At 54.7% G+C, this 21,727-nt stretch overlaps 1 protein-coding gene across 3 annotated transcripts in view; it reads right to left on the bottom strand.

Moving 5' to 3' along the window:
- Positions 1-7,786, bottom strand: part of LOC116942149 (proprotein convertase subtilisin/kexin type 6-like) — a 71,814-nt gene extending 64,028 nt beyond the window's left edge. Inside the window, exons 1-6 of one of the 3 annotated variants that reach the window (XM_076066909.1) lie at positions 6,990-7,786; positions 5,726-5,830; positions 5,079-5,189; positions 3,434-3,577; positions 1,719-1,795; positions 1,483-1,571 (exon numbers count right to left, since the gene is read on the bottom strand). In XM_076066909.1, the coding sequence (XP_075923024.1) occupies positions 1,483-1,571; positions 1,719-1,795; positions 3,434-3,577; positions 5,079-5,189; positions 5,726-5,830; positions 6,990-7,154 (691 nt within the window). In that variant the 5' untranslated portion in view covers positions 7,155-7,786. The remainder of the gene's footprint in view (positions 1-1,482; positions 1,572-1,718; positions 1,796-3,433; positions 3,578-5,078; positions 5,190-5,725; positions 5,831-6,989) is intronic. The other 2 variants (XM_076066910.1, XM_076066911.1) reach the window with 2 other exon arrangements.
- Positions 7,787-21,727: the final 13,941 nt, after the last annotated feature.

Below are 21,727 nucleotides of genomic sequence, written 5' to 3'. Positions count from 1 at the left end.
ATGTTGTTGGTGATGGTATTGATCGTGTTAATGTCGATGATGGTGGTAGTGGTGATGTTGTTGGTGATGGTATTGATCGTGTTAATGGCGATGATGGTGGTAGTGGTGATGTTGTTGGTGATGGTATTGATCGTGTTAATGTCGATGATGGTGGTAGTGGTGATGTTGTTGGTGATGGTAGTGATCGTGTTAATGTTGATGATGGTGGTAGTGGTGATGTTGTTGGTGATGGTATTGATCGTGTTAATGTCGATGATGGTGGTAGTGGTGATGTTGTTGGTGATGGTATTGATCGTGTTAATGGCGATGATGGTGGTAGTGGTGATGTTGCTGGTGGTGGTATTGATCGTGTTAATGTTGATGATGGTGGTAGTGGTGATGTTGTTGGTGGTGGTATTGATCGTGTTAATGTCGATGATGGTGGTAGTGGTGATGTTGTTGGTGATGGTATTGATCGTGTTAATGTCGATGATGGTGGTAGTGGTGATGTTGTTGGTGATGGTATTGATCGTGTTAATGTCGATGATGGTGGTAGTGGTGATGTTGTTGGTGATGGTATTGATCGTGTTAATGTTGATGGTGGTGGTAGTGGTGATGTTGTTGGTGATGGTATTGATCGTGTTAATGTCGATGATGGTGGTAGTGGTGATGTTGTTGGTGATGGTATTGATCGTGTTAATGTCGATGATGGTGGTAGTGGTGATGTTGTTGGTAATGGTATTGATCGTGTTAATGTCGATGATGGTGGTAGTGGTGATGTTGTTGGTGATGGTATTGATCGTGTTAATGTCGATGATGGTGGTAGTGGTGATGTTGTTGGTGATGGTATTGATCGTGTTAATGTCGATGATGGTGGTAGTGGTGATATTGTTGGTGATGGTATTGATCGTGTTAATGTCGATGATGGTGGTAGTGGTGATGTTGTTGGTGATGGTATTGATCGTGTTAATGTCGATGATGGTGGTAGTGGTGATGTTGTTGGTGATGGTATTGATCGTGTTAATGTTGATGGTGGTGGTAGTGGTGATGTTGTTGGTGATGGTATTGATCGTGTTAATGTCGATGATGGTGGTAGTGGTGATGTTGTTGGTGATGGTATTGATCGTGTTAATGTCGATGATGGTGGTAGTGGTGATGTTGTTGGTGATGGTATTGATCGTGTTAATGTCGATGATGGTGGTAGTGGTGATGTTGTTGGTGATGGTATTGATCGTTTTAATGTCGATGATGGTGGTAGTGGTGATGTTGTTGGTGATGGTATTGATCGTGTTAATGTCGATGATGGTGGTAGTGGTGATGTTGTTGGTGATGGTATTGATCGTGTTAATGTCGATGATGGTGGTAGTGGTGATGTTGTTGGTGATGGTATTGATCGTGTTAATGTCGATGATGGTGGTAGTGGAGATGTTGTTGGTGATGGTATTGATCGTGTTAATGTCGATGATGGTGGTAGTGGTGATGTTGCTGGTGGTGGCGGGGCACCTCCGATGCGGGCGTGGTACGCGATTCCCACAGTGCACTGCGAGTTGTTCGCCGTGGCCGCCACTTCTCCCGCGCAGCGCGTGCCGTGCCTGGGGAGGGCGGGGGGGGGTGACCCAGAATCGTGACCCCGTGACCCCGTTTTTTGACCCCGTGATGCGAACTCGTGACCTTTGTATCGTGATCCCGACAGGGACTGCCACCGCGAACCGTGACCCCGCGACCCCGTGACCCCTCACTTGTTCTCGTTGTTGGCGTCGTATCTCGGCATGGGGTCCCAGTCGTTGCCGTTGACGTCATAGCTCGCGGCGGGGTCCTGGGGGGGCGGGGGGGTCAGCACCGGGTAGTGACGGGGATGGCGATATTGGTGGTGATTATGATGATGGATTACACTGTGTAACAAAAACATTGTTGTCCCCGGGTACTAAGTGTTATTTCCTAATTGCTTGTGCCTCAAAAGTACAGAGAATGGCTATTATTTTATTATTATTCCTTACAAACTTTGCTTTTGTGACCAGAACAGTGATATTTTGAAATCGACCTAAAGTAATACAAACATGACTACAAAAGATGTAGACACCAAGGCGCACTACCAGAGGCGGGACTGGCCACAGCAGACAGACTTCTCTGTGGGGAGGAACAATCTCGAAAAAATACTCACGTCTAAATCTTTGACTTTAGTGTAAATACATGTTCATTTTGATTCATATGTTGTTGTTTTCTGACTTTATGTGAACGAAAAGACACAAATTCGCCCGTCTTCTCATCTAAATTATGTAAATTTTTATAAATATCACTGTCCTGGTCACAAAAGCAAAGTTTGTGGGGAATAATAATAAAATAATAGCCATTCTCTGTACTTTTGAGGCACAAGCAATTAAGAAATAACACTTACTACCCAGGAACAACAATTGTGTTACATAGTGTCATTCTTGATGGGAACGATGATGGTGGTGGTGACGGTGGTGGTCATGGTGGTGGTGGTGACAGTGGTGATGGTGATGACGGCACTGATCATGGTGGAAGTGACGGTGGTGGTCATGGTGGTGGTGATGGTGATGGTGGTGACGGTGGTGATGGTGGTGACGGTGGTGATGGTGGTGATAGTGGTGGTGATGGTGGTGACGGTGGTGATGGTGGTGGTGACGGTGGTGATGGTGGTGATGGTGGTGGTGACGGTGATGGTGGTGGTGATGGTGGTGGTGACGGTGGTGTTGGTGGTGGTGATGGTGGTGGTGACGGTGGTGGTGGTGATGGTGGTGGTGACGGTGGTGATGGTGGTGGTGACGGTGGTGGTGGTGACGGTGGTGATGGTGGTGATGGTGGTGGTGGTGACGGTGGTGATGGGAGTGGTGACGATGGTGATGGTGGTGACGGTGGTGGTGGGAGTGGTGACGATGGTGATGGTGGTGACGGTGGTGGTGGTGACGGTGGTGATGGTGGTGACGGTGGTGGTGGTGACGGTGGTGACGGTGGTGATGGTGGTGGTGATGGTGGTGGTGGTGACGGTGGTGACGGTGGTGATGGTGGTGATGGTGGTGGTGGTGACGGTGGTGATGGGAGTGGTGACGATGGTGATGGTGGTGACGGTGGTGGTGGTGACGGTGGTGATGGTGGTGACGGTGGTGGTGGTGACGGTGGTGACGGTGGTGATGGTGGTGGTGATGGTGGTGGTGACGGTGGTAACGGTGGTGGTGACAGTGGTGATGGTGGTGACGGTGGTGGTAACGGTGGTGGTGATGGTGGTGGTGGTGGTGGTGATGGTGGTGATGGTGGTGGTGACGGTGGTGATGGTGGTGATGGTGGTGGTGACGGTGGTGGTGATGGTGGTGGTGACGGTGATGGTGGTGGTGACGGTGGTGGTGATGGTGGTGGTGACGGTGGTGGTGACAGTGGTGATGGTGGTGACGGTGATGGTGACGGTGGTGGTGATGGTGGTGTCCCCGTCGCTCACGTAGTTCTGCTGAAGGTCCGGGTGGGTCCGCTCGATGCCATCGTCCAGGATGGTGATCACCACCCCCTTCCCCGTGAACCCGCGCCTCCACGCGCCCCCCACGCCCATGTCCGGCCGGCAGTGGGCAGCCCCCTCCTCGCAGTGCTACCCGCAACAAAGACAAAGATGCCTCCTATAGCTTGAACAGACTGTTAGCAAGCACCTATGAAGGCCGGAACGGTACACGGGGGGGGGGGGGGGGGGGGGTGGTGGTCGGAAACACGCCCGGCCACCTTTGTCTCCCCAGAATCGATCCAAAGGGAGGCCCAGGACCGAACTCGGGTCAGTGAGTTCGTAGCGCTGTGCGCTAACTGTTGCGCCACCGCTCCCCACACACAAACACACCATCACCACGACAATCACCATGATCATCGTCATCACCACCATAACCATCATCATCACATGGGCGGCCGGGCGTTGGCAGCGCAGTGGTGACGATCGCGGACCACTACAAGAGGCCCCTGGGTTCAATTCTCGACCCAGGCGCCGCCTCTCCGTGTGCAGTGCACGTGTCCTCCCCCTGTCCCGCATGGGTTTCCTCCGGCTTCTCCGGTTTCCTCCTCACCCCGTAGCTAAACCCACAAACACCGTGGAACTGGCATCGGCCAAACCACGTCCCCAATCGCTGAACAAGCTCCTGCCAAGCACTCAATCGGGATCACGCAGCAGCAGGAGCAGCAACATCGCCCGCTAGTACCGTGAACAGTTGGCAGGACCCTCCTAAAGAGGAGTCTTGAGACTCGTTCAGACTCTCTGGGTAATGACAATCGCTTAACATTTGGACTGCGCTGTCCACCCTTCGCAGCTCTCGGCAGACCTCTCGCCCAGGGGAACCCCCGGCGGCAGCTGCCCCTGTGCAGCGCACAGCGTATGCAGCTCCAACAAGCGGCAACCGCGCCTCCTCTCAGCCCTGTACCTCACCTGTGTACCGCACCTGTATACCACACCTGTGTACCGCACCTATATACATCACCTGTGTACCTCACCTGTATACTGCACCTGTGTACCTCACCAGTTTACCACACCTGCATGCCTCACCTGTGTACCACACCTGTATACCTCACCTGTATACCACACCTGTATACCTCACCTGTGTACCACACCTGTATGCCTCACCCGCCCAACTCACCTGTGTACCACACCTGTATACCTCACCTGTGTACCACACCTGTGTACCACACCTGTGTACCACACCTGTATGCTTCACCCGCCCAACTCACCATGTACCACACCTGTATACCACACCTGTGTACCACACCTGTATACCTCACCTATGTACCACACCTGTATACCTCACCTGTGTACTACACCTGTATACCACACCTGTGTGCCACACCTATGTACCTCACCCGCCCAACTCACCATGTACCACACCTGTATACCTCACCTGTGTACCTCACCTGTGTACCACACCTGTATGCCTCACCCGCCCAACTCACCATGTACCACACCTGTATACCTCACCTGTGTACTACACCTGTATACCACACCTGTGTGCCACACCTATGTACCTCACCCGCCCAACTCACCATGTACCACACCTGTATACCTCACCTGTGTACCACACCTGTGTACCACACCTGTATACCTCACCCGCCCAACTCACCATGTACCACATGTACGGCCACTTGGGGTCGTTGAAGGCCGTGGGGTCGCTGCCGGAGTCGAGGTCACGCTTCACGCGCCGCTTCACCGTCTGCTGCTGCATCCACTTCACCTGGTGGGGGGGGGGGGCAGTGGTGGTGGTGTGAGGCGGCACAGACCCCCACCTCACCCCCACCCCCACACTCCACCACCACCTCCCTTCAGGCCCCCTCATCACAGCCCGACCTCACACATAACACCCCCCTCAGACCCCCAGACTCTCACCCCCACACCTCCACCCATCTCATACCCTCAGTTCCCCCTCGTCCACACCAACCCCTCACCCCCCACACCCCTCCCCTCTCCAACCCCTCACCCCACGCCCCCCTCCCCTCTATCCCCTCAACTCCTTGCCCTGACGCCTCACCCCCCTCACCTCACCCCCCTAACCTCACCCCCCACACCTCACTCACCACACCCTCCACACCTCACCCCCCACACCTCACTCACCACACCCTCCACACCTCACCTCACCCCCCACACCTCACCCCCACACCCCACCCTCCACACCTCACCCCCACACCCCCCACACCTCACCGCACCCCCCACACCTCACCCCCACACCCCCCACACCTCACCCCCACACCCCACCCCCCACACCCCCCTTACCTGGGGCTCTGCGCGCAGGAAGAGGTGGGGGCCGTGGGAGGGGAGGGCGGAGCGCCGCATCACGTGACCGCGGTGGAAGTGGTAGAAGCCGTCAAGGGATCCGATCTGAGGTGGAAGCACGGAGGAGGGGGGGCACCCAGGTTAGCTCTGTCTCATACACACACCTGTGCCACACACCTGTGCCACACACGTGTCCCACACACACACACCTGTCCCCCACACACATATACCTGTCCTACACACACCTGTTTATACACCCCGCACCAGGTACTCAATTGAGGCTGAGTTGACCTAGGGGAGGCCCAGTACCGGTTCAGATAATTGCCACTGGAGTTGGGTTCGGAGCGCAGCGCGCTATCCGCTACACTACCACTCCCCAGACACCTGTTACACACACACTTGTCACACACACACCTGTCACACACACACACCTGTCCCACACACTTGTCCCACCCCCACAACCTGTCCCAAACACACACCTGTCCCACACACACACCTGTTACACACACACACCTGTCACACACACACACACCTGTTACACACACACACCTGTCCCGCACACACACCTGTTACACACACACACCTGTCCCACACACACCTGTCCCGCACACACACCTGTTACACACACACCTGTCACACACACACCTGTCCAACGCACACCTGTCCCACACAGATCTGTCACACACACACAACTGTCACACACCTGTCCCACACACACACCTGTCACACGCACACACACCTGTTACACACACACACCTGTCACACACACACACACACCTGTCACACACACACCTGTCACACACACACACCTGTCACACACCTGTCCCACACACACACCTGTCACACGCACACACACACCTGTCACACACACACACACACCTGTCACACACACACCTGTCACACACCTGTCCCACACACACCTGTCCCACACACACCTGTCACACACACACCTGTCCCACACACACACCTGTCACACACACACACCTGTCACACACACCTGTCACACACACCTGTCCCACACACACCTGTCCCACACACACCTGTCCAACGCACACCTGTCCCACACACACACACCTGTTACACACACACACCTGTCCCACATACACCTGTCCAACGCACACCTGTCCCACACACACCTATCCTACAGACACCTTTATCCCCATCTAAAGACAAAGGTCCCCCGTACAGCCCAAAAGTCTGTTGGGACACGTTCGGTTAGTCCGGCACGGCACACGGGACACCCCCCCCCCCCGTCCCCACTCACCTGCCCCAGGTTCACGAACCCGTGCTTATCCGCTAGTCGTTGCGCCTCAGCCGGGCCCCCCTCGATGCTCACGGCCCAGCGGTTCGTGTAGTGCTTGGGGGCGCGGGCCCCCCACGCGATTCCGAGCAGCAGCAGCGGCGCGAACAGGGGGAGCAGAGAGCGCATCCTGGCCAGGGGATGGGGGGCTCCCTGTCGGAGGGAGACGTGGGGGTTCCGGTAGGAGCGAGACAGGGGTCCCTGTAGGAGGGAGAGAGGGGTCCCTGTAGGATAGAGACGTGGGGGTTCCCTGTAGGAGCGAGACAGGGGTCCCTGTAGGAGGGAGAGAGGGGTCCCTGTAGGAGGGAGACGTGGGGGTTCCCTGTAGGAGCGAGACAGGGGTCCCTGTAGGAGGGAGAGAAGGGTCCTGTAGGAGCGAGGTTGACGGGTGGCCCTGTCAGAAGAAGGGGACCCTCTAAGAGGGAGACGGAGCAGAGGTTTATCGAGTCACGGAGTTTCACGAACGACCCCCCGATCGCTTTCGGGACCCCGTTTGGACCGCGGCAGCGCCTCTTCCTCTCCCCCTTTCTCCTCCTCCTCCTTCTTCCTCCTCCTCCTCCTTCTCCTCGTCTTCTTCTTCTGATCCTCGTCGTCGTCTCACCTGCTCCTCCACTCCTCCTCCTCCTCCTCGTGCATCTGCGCAGCGGAGTGAGAGCAGCGAGCGGAGCGAGGGCCAAGGGGGAGGGGGGGTGCTGGGTGCGTGTGGGGTGCCGTGGGGAGTGGTGGCGCGCTGATTAGCAGTTAGCTCACTGCACTATGAACCCTGTCGACTACTCGAGTTCAGTGACGAGTTATACATGAGCCGGTCACGAGCCTCCCCTAGGTCGATTCGACCTTAAATTAAATACCCGGTGCAGTGTGTAAACATCAGTACTGGGGATACAAAGGCGGCCGGGCGTGGTGGGCACATCAACTCCCTCGTGTGCCGCTAACAGCACTTGCCCCGACAGTCGGTTAAAGGTTATACGGGGCATCTTTGTCTTTCAGTGGTTAGGATGGATCGGAGTGTACGCGTGGTGAGTGGTGAGGATGGAGCGGGTGCTTTGTGATTTAAGTGAGTGGCATGTGGTATGTGGGTGTGTGTGTGTGCGTGGTATGTATGTGTGTTGCTGTGTCTGTGTTGTGTGTGTGTTGTGTGTGTTGTGTGTGTGGTGTGTGTGTTGTGTTTGTGCTGTGTGTGTGGTGTGTGTGTGCTGCGCGTGTGCTGTGTGTGTGTTGTGTGTGTTGTGTGTGTTGTGTTTGTGTTGTGTTTGTGTTGTGTGTGTGTGTTGTGTATGTGTGTTGTGTGTGGGTGTTGTGTGTGTGTTGTGTGTGTGTTGTATGTGTGTTGTGTGTGTGTTGTGTGTGTGTGTTGTGTTTGTTGTGTGTGTGTTGTGTGTGTGTGTGTTGTGTGTGTGTTGTGTTTGTGTTGTGTGTGTGTTGTGTGTGTTTTGTGTTTGTGTTGTGTTTGTGTTGTTGTGTTGATCTTTGTTTTTATCTTTGTTTTTTCGTATGTATGTGTGTTGCTGTGTCAGTGTGTGCGTGGTATGTATGTGTGTTGCTGTGTGTGTGTGTGCGTGGGGAGCTGGACCGGTACCGCCTGGATCTCTGTGGCATTCAGGAGGTCCGGTGGACCCGTTCTGGCTCCTGCCACCATGAGGGGTGGACAGTCCTCTTCTCGGGGCAGCAGACTGCCAAACAACAGGGTGTGGCTCTTCTTTTGAACAAAATAATGGCGTGGGAGCGTGGCGGTGAGGTGTGGGAAGCTGTAAGCCCCAGGCTACTTTGGGCTCGCCTTCCCATCAACCGGAGGCGAGGAGTGGTGGTCGTGGTTACTTATGCCCCCACCGAAGACGAACATCCGTGGAGGGATGCAGGCAAAGCCGATGAGTCAGATGCTTTCTATGACCTCCTGTCACAGGTGCTGGCCAAAGTGGCCCCTCGGGATAGTCATCTTGTTGGGTGACTTCAATGCCCGAGTTGGTCATGATGCTGGCACCTGGTTTGGAGTGATTGGAGGGCATGGGCCAGATCAGCTCAATAACAACGGTAGATTTTTGTACAGCCCATAAGCTTGTAATTACCAACACGATGTTCCGGCATCGGCGCATCCACACAACATCATGGATGCATGCCGGGTCCAAGCAAGAACATCTGCTGGACTACATAGTGACGGACCTGCGGGTGCGAGCCCATGTCCTTGACACCAAGACCTACCGTGGAGCTGATCTGCCCTCTGACCATCGACTAATCATCTGTGAGATGCGCAGTTATCTGATGAAAGTTGCAAGCGAGAAACATCATCGTTTGCGGCTGGGGTTGGCATCGTCCCACACTCCTCCTGATGTCGAGGGTAAATGGCCGAGGTTTAGGACTGTGACTCATGCAGCTGCAATGGCTGCTTTGGGTACGCGGTCCAGACCTCCCCAGAGACCCTGGCTGACAGAGGAGGTGTTCAGGATAGTTGAGAAAAAGCGACAGGCCCACTGTCATCGGCTACAGAATCCCACGTCAGAGAATGAGGAGGCTTACAGCAGCCTTCGCTCGGAGGTTCGGAGAGCCGTGAGGCACTGCAAGGATGGGTGGTGGTTGCAGGTTGCTGAGGAGATGAAGTCTGCCTCAGTGGTCCGCGATCACAAATCTCTATTTAACTCCATGAAAAAAGTAACCTGCAGCGCCACACCTATTACCATCATTAGGGGAAAAAACGGTGATCCAATCTCCGACCCCCAGGAACAGGTTTGCAGATTTGCTGACCATTTCTGTGAGGTCCTGGGGGAGGGGAAATCCCTCAGCCAGGGAAACATCGTGGTACAAAGTGGGGATGACCCTGCTGAGGCTGAGTGCCTCAAATATTAGAAGTCACCCCCTGTGAGTGGCTGGCTGAGGTGCCATCTGTTGAGGAAGTAATGAAAGCGATCCGGAGTCTGAGACCAGGAAAGGCACCGGGCAGAGATGATCTCCCAAGCGAAATTCTGAGGGAGGGTGGCGTTTGTGCACAGACTGCCCTATATGACATCGTAACAACAGTCTGGACCACTGGATGGGTTCCACAGGATTGGAAGGATGCCCTGGTGGTCCCCCTCTTTAAGAAGGGGGACCGCACAGACTTTAACAAGTACAGGGGCATCTCACTTCTCAGTGTGCCGGGAAAGGTCCTGGCAAGGATTATTCAACGTCGCCTTGCCAGGCACGCTGAGGAAAGGCTTGCGGAGCCCCAGTGCGGTTTCAGGAAAGGGCGGTCCTGCACAGATGCCATATTTTCCGTCCGTCTGCTACAGCAGAGGTGTAGGGAATTACATCTCTGCTTTATTGACCTGATCAAGGCCTATGATACCATCAGTAGGCCTGGGCTCTGGGTTGTTCTTCGTGCTTTTGGAGTCCCTGACCCTCTGCTCACGATCATTAAGGACCTTCATGATGGTGAGCGGGCCCGGGTAAAACTACGTGGCCGGGAGTCAGAGCCATTCCCTGTACACCTTGGGGTGCGACAGGGATGTCCTCTGGCTCCCACATTATTTAACATCTATTTTGACCACGTAGTTCGTGAAGCCTTCAATAGCTGTACCGGGGGAATCTCTATTTGGTACAGATATAATTGGGAGGCTGATCGATGCCTGGGTGCAATCAAGGGATGGCTCCCTATTGCTCAACCACGTTATGTATGCCGATGATTTGGTAATAGCTGCTAATTCAGAGGAGGAGTTGGAGACGCTGCTGCTGAGACTGGAGCGTGCCCCTAAGAGATGGGGACTTACCATCAGCCCACCAAAACTAAGCATCTGCCTGGGTATTTTGTACCATCGGACACTCCACCCCCACAACTCCAAATCGGTGATGGAGTAGTTGTGGAGAGAGTGAAGAGTTTCCCATACCTGGGCAGTGTTCTTATGACCGGCTCCAGTTTAACAGCAGAGGTCTCACTCCGAATCAGTCGAGCGGCAATATCTTTTCATCGGTTGCGTAACGCTGTGTGGAAGCTACCTGGTCTGTCGCTCTGCACTAAGCTTCAGGTCTTCTCGGTCTCGGTCATTCCCTCCATTCCCTACGCTTGCGAAACGTGGACCCCCCTAATGGAACATCTTCACCGGTTAGAAACATTTAGGCTAGCCTGCCTACGATCCATCCTGGGTTTAACCAGGCTGGATTGTGTGAGGAGCTCACAAATCCTTGAAAGATCTGGGCAAGGTCCCATCGGTGAGCTCCTCCGGCAGGCAAGGCTGCGTTGGCTGGGTCATGTAGCCCGCATGCCCAGCCACCACATGCCGAAATAGCTTTTTGTTCGGCCGGATGGAGGGGGCTAAACGGGCGCGGCACGGGCTAGAGAAGAGATGGAGTGATGTGGTACAGGAGGACGTGGAGCTGAGTGGACCTGCCGATGACTGGTACCAGCGGTGTCAAGATCGGCCTCTGTGGAGGAGGCTCGTGAAGGACGCTACTGGGCAGTTGGAGACAGTCGCCTTCCAACAACAACGGAGGGCGGAGGAGCGACGCTCACAACAACGACCGGAGCGCCGGGTGGCTAAAGCACAGCAGGTTGGCACAGTAGGGGGCACAGGTGGTGCATCAGCCAGTCATCTCAGTCAGTCGACCCATGGCACCTGGGTCTGCCCCGTGACCTCTTGCCAGCGGGCGTTCGACACTTCACGTGGCCTCAAGGTGCACATGGCCTGGCACAAGCGTCGTGGTGACGTCACCGCTACTTAGTGGCGAATGGTGGTGGTTGTTGTTGTGGTATATATGTATGTTGCTGTGTCTGTGTGTGTGCGTGGTATGTATGCGTGTTGCTGTGTCTGTGTGTGTGCGTGGTATGTATGTGTGTTGCTGTGTCTGTGTGTTGTGGTAGCGCTGTAGGTGGTCTACCCCCCCCCCCCCCCACTGGGCCCCCTCATATCCCCCGCCCCCCGCTGCACGTGTGTAGGCAGGAGTACATGGTCCGGGGCCAGCACTGGGGCGTGTGTGTGTGTCAGTCTGTGTGTGTGTCAGTCTGTGTGTCAGTCTGTGTGTGTGTCAGTCTGTGTGTCAGTCTGTGTGTGTGTCAGTCTGTGTGTCAGTCCGTGTGTGTGTCTCAGTCTGTGTGTCTGTCAGTCCGTGTGTGTGTGTCAGTCTGTGTGTCAGTTTGTGTGTGTGTCAGTCTGTGTGTGTGTCAGTCCGTGTGTGTGTCTCAGTCTGTGTGTGTGTCAGTCTGTGTGTGTGTCAGTTTGTGCGTGTGTCAGTCTGTGTGTGTGTCAGTCCGTGTGTGTGTCTCAGTCTGTGTGTCAGTCTGTGTGTGTGTCAGTCTGTGTGTGTGTCGACTCAGCCTCAAATGAGTACCTGGTGCGTGTGTAAACATTGCCACTAGGGAGACAAAGGCGGTCGGGCGTGGTGCTGGCCACCCACCCCCTCGTGTACCGTTCCGGCCTTCATAGGTGCTCGCTAACAGCACTTGCCCCTACAGTCTGTTAAGGCTATACGGGGGATCTTTGTCTTTGTCTCAGTCTGTGTGTGTCAGTCCGTGTGTGCGAGTGGTAGTGTAGCGGTTAGCGCGCTGCGCTGCGCTGCCAACCCGGCTACCCGAGTTCAATTCCCGCTCATGGCCAACACCATCAATAACGATTATCTGAATCGGTTCTGGACCTCCCCTAGGTCGACTCAGCCTCAAATGAGTACCTCGTGCGGTGTGTAAACATCGCCACTGGGGAGACAAAGGCGGTCGAGCGTGATACTGGCCACCCACCTCCTCGTGTGCCTTGCCGCTAATTATAGGTGTTCGCTAATAGCGCTCGCCCTAACAGGCGGCTCAAGGCTATACGGGGGGGTCTTTGTCTTTGCGTGTCAGCATGGTGCCCGCTGACAGCAATTACCCATCAGCCCCCTCGCCTCTTTCCCCAGCTCGTAACAACAACCTCACCCGATGATCTTCTACAGAGTCTCCAATTCTTCACAGAGAGCAGCAGACACGTGGGTGGGTGGGGTGGGGTGGGGGGCTTCATTCCCACTGGGTTACTAAGGAGAGGGCACGTGGCCCACAACGTTCAAAGGACAGCGACAAACAGCACTGATACGGACGTCGCCATGGAAACGAGTGTAACGCGCGTCTTGATTCGAGCGAGGTGATGATCGTAACAGTTTGCTGAGCACAGCGCCCCCGACAGCAGCGATATTGAAGTTGTAACAGATAAAGAGTGCGACACGTCGTTATTATTATTACACGCTTTTTATTAACTCACTCTGTCTGTTGTTGTATCCTCAAATCTTGTAACTCAATTTTAACCCACTTCCCAATGTGGTATCGACTGCAAACTTGGTATACTTATGGCATACTGATGACAATGACAATTCTATCATAAAAATATATTAAAAAAACATTTTAAAACATTTTTTATAAGTTATGTTTCGGCTTGGGTCTAATTGTCCACTCTCAACTGATGTTGGCTGTAAATCACCACAGTCCATTACGTTGTGGCAAGCTATTACTAGTACGGTACATTTCATTAAAAGCGTGGTTTACAAAAAGTTAATTTTGAATATTACTTATTTAATTGAGCGAGGTTATGACGGTGAGGCGATATTGGGAGGAGAGAATTTCCCATTGGAGCTGTGCGCGGGAAGAAGCAGAGAGAGAAGTGAGGTGACATGCAGTGTGGTGAGTGGGTGACTATGAGTGGGTGACTATGAGTGAGTGACTATGAGTGGGTGACTATGAGTGGTGGGTGAATGGTCGAGTCGGTGTGGGAGTGGGTGACTTAGGCGGTAGGTGGTTGTGTTGTTGTGATCTGCAGTGTGGTGGTGGTCGACCACAGTATGGTAGTGGTGGTTGACTACAGTGTGGTGGTGATGGTGGTTGACCACAGTGTGGTGGTGGTGGTTGTTGACCACAGTGTGGTGGTGGTTGACCACAGTGTGGTGGTGGTGGTTGACCACAGTATGGTGGTGGTGGTTGACCACAGTGTGGTGGTGGTGGTTGTTGACCACAGTGTAGTGGTGGTTGTTGACCACAATGTGGTGGTGGTGGTTGACCACAGTGTGGTGGTTGACCACAGTATGGTGGTGGTAGTTGTTGACCACAGTGTGGTGGTGGTGGTTGACCACAGTGTAGTGGTTGACCACATTATGGTGGTGGTTGTTGACCACAGTGTGGTGGTGGTGGTTGTTGTTGACCACAGTGTCTGGTTCCTCAACACGATACAGTGAGGGAAAAAAGTATTTGATCCCCTACTGATTTTGTACGTTTGCCCACTGACAAAGAAACGATCAGTCTATAATTTTAATGGTAGGTTTATTTGAACAGTGAGAGAAAGAATAACAACAACAAAAATCCAGAAAAACGTATGTCAATAATGTTATAAATTGATTTGCATTTTAATGAGGGAAATAAGTATTTGACCCCATCTCAATCAGAAAGATTTCTGGCTCCCAGATGTCTTTTATACAGGTAACGAGCTGAGATTAGGAGCACGCTCTTAAAGGGAGTGCTCCTAATATCAGCTTGTTACCTGTATAAAAGACACCTGTCCACAGAAGCAATCAATCAATCAGATTCCAAACTCTCCACCATGGCCAAGACCAAAGAGCTCTCCAAGGATGTCAGGGACAAGATTGTAGACGTAGACAAGGCTGGAATGGGCTACAAGACCATTGCCAAGCAGCTTGGTGAGAAGGTGACAACAGTTGGTGCGATTATTCGCAAATGGAAGAAACACAAAAGAACTGTCAATCTCCCTCGGTCTGGGGCTCCATGCAAGATCTCACCTCGTGGAGTTGCAATGATCATGAGAACGGTGAGGAATCAGCCCAGAACTACACAGGAGGATCTTGTCAATGATCTCAAGGCAGCTGGGACCATAGTCACCAAGAAAACAATTGGTAACACTACGCCGTGAAGGACTGAAATCCTGCAGCGCCCACAAGGTCCCCCTGCTCAAGAAAGCACATACATGCCCGTATGAAGTTTGCCAATGAACATCTGAATGATTCAGAGGACAACCGGGTGAAAATGTCAGATGAGACCAAAATGGAGCTCTTTGGCATCAACTCAACTCGCCGTGTTTGGAGGAGGACGAATGCTGCCTATGACCCCAAGAACACCATCCCCACCGTCAAACATTGAGGTAGAAACATTATGCTTTGGGGGTGTTTTTCTGCTAAGGGGACAGGGCAACTTCACCGCATCAAAGGGACGATGGACGGGGCCATGTACCGTCAAATCTTGGGTAAGAACCTCCTTCCCTCAGCCAGGGCATTGAAAATGGGTCGTGGATGGGTATTCCAGCATGACAATAACCCAAAACACACGGCCAAGGCAACAAAAGAGTGGCTCAAGAAGAAGCACATTAAGGTCCTGGAGTGGCCTAGCCAGTCTCCAGACCTTAATCCCATAGAAAATCTGTGGAGGGAGCTGAAGGTTCGAGTTGCCAAACGTCAGCCTCGAAACCTTAATGACTTGGAGAAGATCTGCAAAGAGGAGTGAGACAAAATCCCTCCTAAAATGTGTGCAAACCTGGTGGCCAACTACAAGAAACGTCTGACCTCTGTGATTGCCAACAAGGGTTTTGCCACCAAGTACTAAGTCTTGTTTTGCAGAGGGGTCAAATACTTATTTCCCTCATTAAAATGCAAATCAATTGATAACATTTTTGACATGCGTTTTTCTGGATTTTTTTGTTGTTATTCTGTCTCTCACTGTTCAAATAAACCTACCATTAAAATTAAAGACTGATAATTTCTTTGTCAGTGGGCAAACGTACAAAATCAGCAGGGGATCAAATACTTTTTTTCTCTCACTGTAAGATCAGGAATCCGTGAGTAAAGATCACGGGAACAGTCACCATGAGCCAAGGTGGTGAGGATCTCACGCGTGAAGAACGCGAGGTTAGGGCCCCTTTACAAGCCCCAGGTAACTCGCGATTTATCGGCTGTTTGGGGCAAGTACTGTTTGCGAGCACCTCATAACCCGAGACGTCACACGCGGGGGTGGTGTGAAGCAACACCATGCCGCCTGTATTCCCCCCACACAGTGTCCATGTTTACACACTGCACCGCCTACTCGTTTCAGGCTCAATTCGACCTCGGTAAGGCCAAGAACTGGGTCAGAGTATGGTTCAGATATTCGCCACTGACGCTGGCCGTAGACATCGAATTCAGGTGGCCTGGTTTGCAGGTCAGCGCGGTCGCCACTGCAACACACAAAACAACAACACCACGCCGTGGTGACGTAGCGGTGACGTCACCACGGCGTTTGTGCCAGGCGAGGTGCACTTTGAAGCCACGTGAAGCGTGAAAGGTTCGCTGACGGGAGGTCACGGAACAGACCCAGCAGGTGCCATGGGTTGATTGGCTGAGATGACTGGAAGACTGACCCATCTGTGCCCCCCATAGTGCAAAGTTGCTTCGTTTTATCCGCCCAGCGCTCCGCCCGTTATTGTGAGCGTCGCTTTTCCACCCTCCGCTATTGTTGGAGGGATGACTGCCTCCTCCATAGAGGCCGATCATGACACCGCTGGTACCAGGCATTGGCAGGTCCACTCAGCTCCACGTCCTCCTGTACCACATCACTCCATCTCTTCTCTAGCCCGTGCCTCCTGTACCACATCACTCCATCTCTTCTCTAGCCCCGTGCCTCCTGTACCACATCACTCCATCTCTTCTCTAGCCCGTGCCTCCTGTACCACATCACTCCATCTCTTCACTAGCCCGTGCCTCCTGTACCACATCACTCCATCTCTTCTCTAGCCCGTGCCTCCTGTACCACGTCACTCCATCTCTTCTCTAGCCCGTGCCTCCTGTACCACATCACTCCATCTCCTCACTAGCCCGTGCCTCCTGTTCCACATTACTCCATCTCTTCTCTAGCCCGTGCCTCCTGTACCACGTCGCTCCATCTCTTCTCTAGCCCGTGCCTCCTGTACCACATCACTCCATCTCTTCTCTAGCCAAGTGCCTCCTGTACCACATCACTCCATCTCTTCACTAGCCCCGTGCCTCCTGTACCACGTCACTCCATCTCTTCTCTAGCCCGTGCCTCCTGTACCACATCACTCCATCTCTTCTCTAGCCCGTGCCTCCTGTACCACGTCACTCCATCTCTTCTCTAGCCCCGTGCCTCCTGTACCACGTCACTCCATCTCTTCTCTAGCCCGTGCCTCCTGTAACACGTCACTCCATCTCTTCACTAGCCCGTGCCTCCTGTACCACATCGCTCCATCTCTTCTCTAGCCCGTGCCTCCTGTACCACATCACTCCATCTCTTCTCTAGCCCGTGCCTCCTGTACCACATCACTCCATCTCTTCTCTCGCCCGTGCCTCCTGGACCACATCACTCCATCTCTTCTCTAGCCACGTGCCTCCTGTACCACGTCGCTCCATCTCTTCTCTAGCCCGTGCCACCCACCCACTCACCCATCACTCCATCTCTTCTCTAGCCCGTGCCTCCTGTACCACATCACTCCATCTCTTCTCTAGCCCGTGCCTCCTGTACCACATCACTCCATCTCTTCTCTCGCCCGTGCCTCCTGTACCACATCACTCCATCTCTTCACTAGCCCCGTGCCTCCTGTACCACGTCACTCCATCTCTTCTCTAGCCCGTGCCAACCACCCACTCACCCATCACTCCATCTCTTCTCTAGCCCGTGCCGCGCCCGTTAAGCCCCATTTATGCCGCCAAACAGAAGCTGTTTGGCCATGCGGTGGCCAAACATGCGGACGACATGACCCAGCCAACGCAGCCTTGTCTGCCGGAGGAGTTCATTGATAATGGGACTAATAATAAAATAGTTTAAATGTAGAAAGTTCCCTTAAACAATCGTTCTCAGCACGTCTATGTACTGACGTTCAAGGATCTGTGAGCTGCTCACACAATCCAGCCTGGTTAAACCCACGATGGACCGTAGGCAGATGGGCCTGAATGTTTGAACCGGTGCAGATGTTTCCTTGAAAGACAAAGATCCCCCGCGTAGCCTGCGGAGGCTGGTCGGGCAAGTGCTGTTATAAATACTTCTCTAGAGTTGTTCACACACACATAGCTCTCCTGTGTAAAACACAGACACCATTGGCGGAACAGGGAGTGGGAACAGGGAGGGGGCAGAAGGGAGGGGGGAGCAGGGAGGGGAAAGGAACCAGGAAGGGGACATCAGGGGTAGAACAACGAGGCGAGGGGGGGTGAGCGAGTGAGGGGGTGAGCGAGTGAGGGGGTGAGCGAGGCGAGGCGGGTGTCATTCTCGGTCAAGGTCTCGTCCCAGACCCCCGAGACCGCGGTGCTTCCCCCCTCGTCCGCTGGGGGGCGTCCCCCACCCGCGTGGGGGCCCCGAGGTCTCTCTCCCTCTCCCCCTCTCCCTCTCTCTCTCGAATGAAACGCAAATATTACGCAACTGACATGCAAATGAGGGCGAATATCTCCACGAGACTCAATTAGCGGAGCGTGCGAGACGAACACGGCCCAGAATCGAATCAATTTATCATCAGCCTCAACGCGAACATCACCCCCACCCCTACCATCACCCCTACCATCACCCACACCCCTACCATCACCCCCACCATCATCCCCACCATCACCCCTACCATCACCCCTACCATCACCCCCACTATCATCCCCACCATCACCCCACCATCACCCCTACCATCACCCCCACCATCATCCCCACCATCACCCCTACCATCATCACCATCACCCCTACCATCACCCCTACCATCATCACCATCACCCTCACCCCTACCATCACCGCTACCATCACCCCCACCATCATCCCCATCACCCTCACCCCTACCATCACCCCTACCATCACCCCACCATCATCCCCACCATCACCCCCACCATTATCCCCACCATCATCCCTACCATCACCCCTAACATCATCACCATCACGCTCACCCCTACCATCACCCCTAACATCACCCCCACCATTATCCCCACCATCACCCCTACCATCACCCCTACCATCATCACCATCACCCTCACCCCTACCATCACCCCCACCATCATCACCCTCACCCCTACCATCACCCCTACCATCACCCCCACCATTATCCCCACCATCACCCCGATAATCACCCCTACCATCACCTCTACCATCACCCCTACCATCACCCCTACCATCATCACCATCAGCCTCACCCCTACCATCACCCCTACCATTATCCCCACCATCACCCCTACCATCACCCCTACCATCACCCCTACCATCATCACCATCACCCTCACCCCTACCATCACCCCTACCATCATCTCCACCATCACCCCCACCATCACCCCCACAATCACCCCTAACATCACGGCCCCCCATCACCCCCACCCCTACCATCACCCCCACCATCACCCCACCATCACCCCCACCATCACCCCCACCATCACCCCTACCATCACGGCCCCCCATCACCCCCACCATCACCGCCACCCCTACCATCACCCCTACCATCACCCCTACCATCATCCCCACCCCTACCATCACCCCACCATCACCCCCACCATCACCCCACCATCACCCCCACCATCACCCCACCATCACCCCCACCATCACCCCTACCATCACCCCACCATCACCCCCACCATCACCCCCACCCCTACCATCACCCCCACCCCCACCATCACCCCCACCATCACCCCACCATCACCCCCACCCCTACCATCACCCCCACCATCACCCCACCATCACCCCCACCATCACCCTCACCATCACCCCCACCATCACCCCTACCATCACCCCACCATCAAATACCCCCCGTGTAGCCTGTAACAGACTGTTGGGGCACGTGCTGTGTGGTGTGAGCGAGCACTCGCAATGGCTTGAACGGCACACGTGGGAGCATCGCGCCTGGCCACCTTTGTCTCCCCAGTGGTGATGTTTACACACAGCACCAGGTGCTCATGTTAGACGGATTAGATCTAGGAGAGGCCCAGGACCCATTCAGATGATCGTCGCTGGTGTTGGCCGTGAGCGGGAATCGAACTTGCGTACACGGGTTCGTAGCGCAGCAGACTGACCGTTTCACTACTGCTCCCCACGCCCACCAACACCACAACTCCCACCATCTCCCCCCCCATCTCCCCTACCATTACCCTACCCCCACCATTACCCCCACCATCAACAACAACGACTGCCATTCGCCACTAAGTGGCGGTGACGTTACAACGGCGCTTCTACCAGGCTAGGTGCAGTCTAACACCACCATCATCACCCGCCACCATCATCACCCCCCACCATCACCTGCACCATCACTCACACCGTCACCCCCACCCTCACCATCACCCCCACCCTCACCATCACCCCCACCATCACACGCACACTCACCATCACCCCCAACATCACCCCCACCCTCACCATCACCCTCACCATCACCCCCACCATCACCCCCACACTCACCATCACCCCCACCCTCACCATAAACCCGCACCCCCACAATCACTCTCACCATCACCCCCACCCTTACCATCAACCCCCACCATCACCCCCACCATCACCCTCATCATCATCCCCACCATCAATCCGCACCACCACCCTCACCATCACCCGCACCATCACCATCACTCCGCACCCCCACCATCACCCCGACCATCACCCCCACCATCACCATCACCCCCACCATCACCCCGCACCCCCACCATCACCCCCACCATCACCCCGACCATCACCCCCACCATCACCATCACCCCGACCATCACCCGCACCATCACCATCACCCCGCATTCCCACCATCACCTCGATCATCACCCCCACCATCACCATCACCCCGCACCCCCACCATCACCCCGCACCACCACCCTCACCATCACCCCGCACCACCACCCTCACCATCACCCCCACCATCACCCCGCACCCCCACCATCACCCCCACCATCATTCCGCACCCGCACCATCACCCCACCATCACCATCACCCCCACCATCACCCCGCACCCCCACCATCACCCCCACCATCACCATCACCCCACCATCACCATCACCCCACCATCACCATTACCATCACCCCCACCATCACCCCACCATCACCCCACCATCACCATCACCCCCACCATCACCATCACCCCACCATCACCATTACCATCACCCCCACCATCACCATCACCCCACCATCACCATCACCCCCACCATCACCATCACCCCCACCATCACCCCACAATGACCATCACCCCCACCATCACCATCACCCCACCATCACCCCACCATCACCATCACCCCCACCATCACCATCACCCCCACCATCACCATCACCCCCACCATCACCATCACCCCACCATCACCATTACCATCACCCCCACCATCACCCCACCATCACCATCACCCCACCATCACCATCACCCCACCATCACCATCACCCCCACCATCACCATCACCCCACCATCACCCCACCATCACCCCACCATCACCATCACCCCACCATCACCATCACCCCACAATCACCATCACCCCCACCATCACCCCACCATCACCATCACCCCCACCATCACCATCACCCCACCATCACCATTACCACCACCCCCACCATCACCATCACCCCACCATCACCATCACCCCACCATCACCCCACTATTACCATCACCCCACCCCCACCATCACCCCCACCATCACCATCACCCCACCATCACCATCACCCCACCCCCACCATCACCCCACCATGACCATCACCCCCACCATCACCATCACCCCACCATCACCACACCATCACCATCACCCCCACCATCACCATCACCCCACCATCACCATCACCCCACCATCACCATCACCTCACCATGACCATCACCCCCACCATC

This window comes from Petromyzon marinus, chromosome 13 (assembly GCF_048934315.1).
Source record: "Petromyzon marinus isolate PM22_M1 ecotype Great Lakes invasive population chromosome 13, UKy_Petmar_22M1.pri1.0, whole genome shotgun sequence".
NCBI lineage: Eukaryota > Metazoa > Chordata > Hyperoartia > Petromyzontiformes > Petromyzontidae > Petromyzon > Petromyzon marinus.
This window is presented reverse-complemented; position numbering and strand designations above follow the sequence as displayed.